Below are 5,210 nucleotides of genomic sequence, written 5' to 3'. Positions count from 1 at the left end.
AGAACGAGAAAGACTATGTTAATAAACCAGTATAGATCCATCTTAAATATGGATTGCAAATTTGAGGTATCCAGTGCTTTACGTGCAAATTTTTAAATGTTTTATATAGTTATTTAATTTTAGATTTTTTAAAATTTTAATTTTAGTAGACATGAGCAAAATTTCAACTTTGATGATGAACAACTTTACACACCTAGGGTTGGAATTTGACTGGCAAATTGCCCGTTATAAAGTGATTTGCCCTTCAAATACATGTTAAAAAATTACAAAATCGTCAAAAATCTGCTTTGAAACTATGAAAACAGGTTGGAAACTCTAAAAAAGTCAAATTTGACGGGTTAGTCTTTTTTGAAATTCCAACCCTACACATCTTACACATCATTATAGCTATTCAACAACTGAATAATTAATCAATTAATATCATACATGTAAAATTGGAAAATATTTCTCTACAATTACGCCCTGAGATCCATTATTCAATTAATATAATACATGTAAAATTGGAAAATATTTCTCTACAATTACGCCCTGAGATCCATTATTCAATTAATATAATACATATAAAATTGAAAAATATTTCTCTACAATTAGGCCCTGAGATCAAATGTGAAGAAGAATTGCATGAAAAATATTTCTCTATTAGGCCCTGAGATCAAATGTGACGAAGAATTGCATGAATGCTCATTCGGAAACTAACAAGTATTACCCATTTGCCTGGTTGTGGTTCCAAGTCAGGGCACGAGTCACAGCACTATAACCCAGGTTCAAATCCCACTGTGGATTGCGCTTTCTCTCTCAATAAGCCACCGTAGATACTCGAAATCAGAAACCTGGCAAGGAATCGTGAGAACGCCATTGTTGTCGAAGCCATGGACGTGCTTCGTTTCTTCCAGCAAATGGAGAAAAAGTGGGTGGTTAAAATACAAGATGGGAATCACAAAGCGTGTCTGTTCTTCCTGCTCGTCTCCCACATAAATGGCCACGGAGCCCTTGGGAACATCCTTGGGAGGATATTGAGTTTTCTTTTCTTGCAGCCCCTCAACAAAACTAGAATTCCGACAAGATAATTGGCGCCCGATATGCCGTTTAGTTCGACCCAGAAGATTCAAGAAATTGGCAGAGGCTTTAGTCTGAACTGTATGCAGATACTGAACCTCTTCAAACCGCGTGGTTGCAGGAAGGGAAGTCGTACGGCTGAAAGTATGGCCGTTACAAAGATCAGCCGGCTGAGTTTGATTATTTGGAGTATAATGCGATCCCGAGCTCTTTGAGGGAAGAAATTTTCTCCAGAGCTTGACAAACTTCTGTCCCAGTTTCAAACCCTTGGCATCTTCATCCATGTTCATGGCTGGTATAACTTTGACGGATCTGGGAGAAAATAGATAAAATTCGAAGAAGTGTACGGTTAAAGAAAGTGCACGAGCATGTAGTAGTCGAAGAAACCAGAAAAGAGCCAGCGATTCGCAACTGATATCGCTAGCCTGAACGAAGTTAGGCCGGAGTTGGAAATAGACGGAGGGACGTTACACATATTCGATTCCGCTTGTTTAGATCTTAAATTCGCATGTGCAGGACTCGATATCCAAACACAGGCACACCTCTATGGGTTGGAAAACGGATTCAATTGCAGGCGATGGGGAGAAGTGCTGGAAAAGGCAGGAAAGATGTCATTATTTATACAACAATTCGCAAATTCGGGAGTAGACCGCGTCGCCATGATCGGTGGTGGACTCTGTGAACCGTTGCCAACAAGTGGCCGTTGAAATTGAGGAATAAATCAAGTGAATCAATTGATTGAACGTCAGCCATGGGACCCTACATTGGAGGTTTAAAATAAAAGTCTTCTACCGAATGACTTTCGACGCAAATAATCCATTGACTAACTCTAAATATACCGAATGTCTTTTATCCCTCCATTCTTCATTCAGACATGCCGCTTCCAGGAAATCCGAGTAAGTGGATTTCTAGGATTCCAGTTGGATGTTTCTCCGATTATCTCGAGTTTTTAAATTGAAGAATATTTTATCCCTCCATTATTCATTCAGACATGCCGCTTTGAAGAAATCCGAGTAAGTGGATTTCGAGGATTCCAGGTGAGTGCTTCTCTGACTTATCTCGAGTTTTATTCGAATTTAAAATACAGCTCTACACAGTTTTGACAAATCTCGATTATAAATTAGTAGTTAATTTCGAGGAACAAATCCTCGATCATAAATTAGTAGTTAATTTCGAGTAACAAATCCCAACAGCAAGTTAACGATGAATCCAACAGAATCTGCATCTCGAGACAATTTGGGAAATCTGAATTCCATTTACATATTTATGTTGGATAAACAACTGTATTATTTAGTGAAAGCTTAGAAATTAATGAGGAGGAAATGTGTATTTAGTTTTTAAGTGTTATTTTTTTGGATTTTTTTCCATTTAATTTGTTTAGAATTTGGTATTGATTTATTGAAATTACACGGTTGACAAGGGAATTTTTCACTGGAAGTGTTAAAGGATTTTTGAGGGTGTTGAATGTAGTAAAAAACCCACTTTAAACAACACAAATCTTGATTGGCCACAATCTTTTTTGCCAGATTCCTACCAAAAATCCACAGGAAACTCCAAAAAATCACACTTAAAGACTCCATTATTTTTACTCAACATATTATAATATGAAATTTATTTAATTAAATTCATTTATAATTTATAATTGATTTGAAATGAAAGTTATTTATGTATTTTTGGAAGTGACATATGACTATACATTTACAATTTTGAAAGTTATATACCAGCCTAATTCATTTTAAATTTTGATATAAAGTATCAAGTCAAACATTAATATGGATCTAAGTTAGTATTCTTGTATTTCATAATGGATTTCCTCAAACTTTTAAATAAAATAACATGGGTAAACCTATCATACCATGACAAATACCATGGGCTATGCAATAACATGGGTAAACCTATCAAATGACTAACTCAAAGTTATCTTCTATGTTTTCATCACGGGTCATTATGTTGGCTGTCAATTTTTAGATTTCAAATGTGTACAATTTTAGAGTGGTGCAAAGTTTTGGGTGAACTCACCACCCATCATCACAAACATAAGCAAACCATAATCGATTGGAACAGAACACCCAAATGATTAAATAAATATATAAAATATCGAGTTGTGATAATAGTAATATGAATGTTAATATCTTGAAAATTATAAATGTCAATTGATTGAGATTATAATCAATTATGATATAGGGATTTTAAATTATTAATAAAATAAAATATTTGATTTTTAATCTTTGATTAAAGAAAATTGATAGTTGAATTAAAATAATAAATTATTAAAATAAAATAAAAATTAATTAATTATTGAAATAACATAATAACTATTTAAAATAAAGATTAATTAATAGTCTTAAAAGAAATTTTAATTTTAATTATTAAAATAATAAATTATTAAAAATAACAAAAATATTAATAATAGTGTGGATTAATAATAAAATAATAATAATATTAATTATTAGATCTTTAAATAAATTTGAACTTTTAATTATTAAAATAATAAATCATTAAAAATAGCAAAATTATTAATAATAGTGTGAATTAATAATAAAATAATATTATTAAATAAAATGTTTAATGCATGATGTAAAGAAATTTGAAAAAAAAAAAAAAAAAATCCAATGGATACATGGATGAGGAAATTGAGTTATAATAAGCTTAGATATTAATTAATTTATTAATAATAAAATTAATTTAATAATAGGCATTTAATATAAAATGAGGGATCATATAAAAATAAATTTGAAAGGAGAAAAAAGAATTAGAAGATGTACTAATAAGAAAAGGGAAAACCAAAAAATATATTAACATGATAATGATGATAGATTTTTAAGAAATTAGAGAGAATAGGCAATTACCAAATGTATCAATAGATAATTAGCAAAATATTGATGGGGGAGAGCGGAGAGGGAGTTATAGGAGAACAAGGAGCCTAAGAAAAATAAATTGAAAGATAATGAATGAAATTAAAAGTCTAGAGAGAATGGGGAGACAGAGGGGTGTAGGAGAACAATGAGCCCAAGAAAAATAAATTGAAAGATAACGAATTAAATTTAAAGTTTAGGGGGGAGGGAACGAGAGGAGAGGGAAAAGGGGTGTAAGAGAACAAGGAGTCTAAGAAAAATAAATTGAAAGATAATGAATTAAATTGAAAGTTTAGGGGGGTTGGGGGAAGGACGAGAGGAGAGGGAAAAGGGGTGTAAGAGAACAAGGAATCTAAGAAATCAAATTGAAAGATAATGAATTAAATTAAAAGAGAGAGAGGAGGGTCAATGATTGACTAAACCAATGGATAAGGGGTTTCCAAGAGTCACTAAGATTGTAGTCATCTTCCCTATTGAATTTTTCTAGACATTTTTCAATCCCAAGGGCTTCCCGAATCAGATGGATGGATGGATGGATGGATGGATCTTAATTTGGTCAAAACTAATGAGGTACTTGGTGTTGAAGGAGTGTTCTTCTAGAACAGACTTCATGACCGCTTGTGACTCACATTGGCTATGTGCTCCTTCAAATGAGCTTTAAAAGACCTACTAGTTTGGTCAATATAAGACTTGTTACTTGAACAAGGAATACAATAAACTCTAGGACCTAAACATTTATTTTTAATTTAATTTTAAATAATTTGGTTGAGTCAACATTACATAACATTTTACAACGTCATTGCCATACTAGGCTATAGAGCACCTCTCAACACGATAATCATAAATAAATATATAAAAGTAAATATTTTTTTTAAAGGAGATTTGATTTTCTTTTTTTTTGAGATTTAAACTTTATTTATGAAAGTAATCCTTTGGGTAAAGTTATAAAGGCTTTGAACTTTGTTCCACCAAAGGTCTCTTAGAGACCTAAAAAAAATTAGCATGAAACATTTAATAATCATATAAACTTTTACTTAGACTTTATTTTTTTTAAATGACAATTATTAAATAAAATAAATAGAAATACTATTTTATTTTTATTTTACTTTACTTTATTTTTTTAAATGATAATTATTAATTAAAATAAATAGAAATATTATTTTATTTTTATTATAAGTAGATAAACAAGATGCAATGTGTAATAATTCAATTTAATGTATATGTATAAGTTCATGGTAACATCATTTAAATAAATAAATAAAGTATAATAATTCAATTTAATGTATGTATAATTGTATG

At 31.0% G+C, this 5,210-nt stretch overlaps 1 protein-coding gene across 1 annotated transcript; it reads right to left on the bottom strand.

Annotated features, from left to right (window-relative positions):
• Positions 1-490: 490 nt before the first annotated feature.
• Positions 491-1,729, bottom strand: LOC149185439 (auxin-responsive protein SAUR36-like). Its single transcript, XM_089419103.1, has one exon. It carries the CDS (start codon positions 1,344-1,346, stop codon positions 765-767), a length of 582 nt encoding a protein of 193 aa, XP_089275229.1. The 5' UTR covers positions 1,347-1,729; the 3' UTR covers positions 491-764.
• Positions 1,730-5,210: the final 3,481 nt, after the last annotated feature.

This window comes from Pinus tabuliformis, chromosome 3_2, assembly GCF_031772625.1.
Source record: "Pinus tabuliformis cultivar Carrire ecotype Pingquan chromosome 3_2, CPIR1, whole genome shotgun sequence".
Taxonomy (NCBI): domain Eukaryota; kingdom Viridiplantae; phylum Streptophyta; class Pinopsida; order Pinales; family Pinaceae; genus Pinus; species Pinus tabuliformis.
This window is presented reverse-complemented; position numbering and strand designations above follow the sequence as displayed.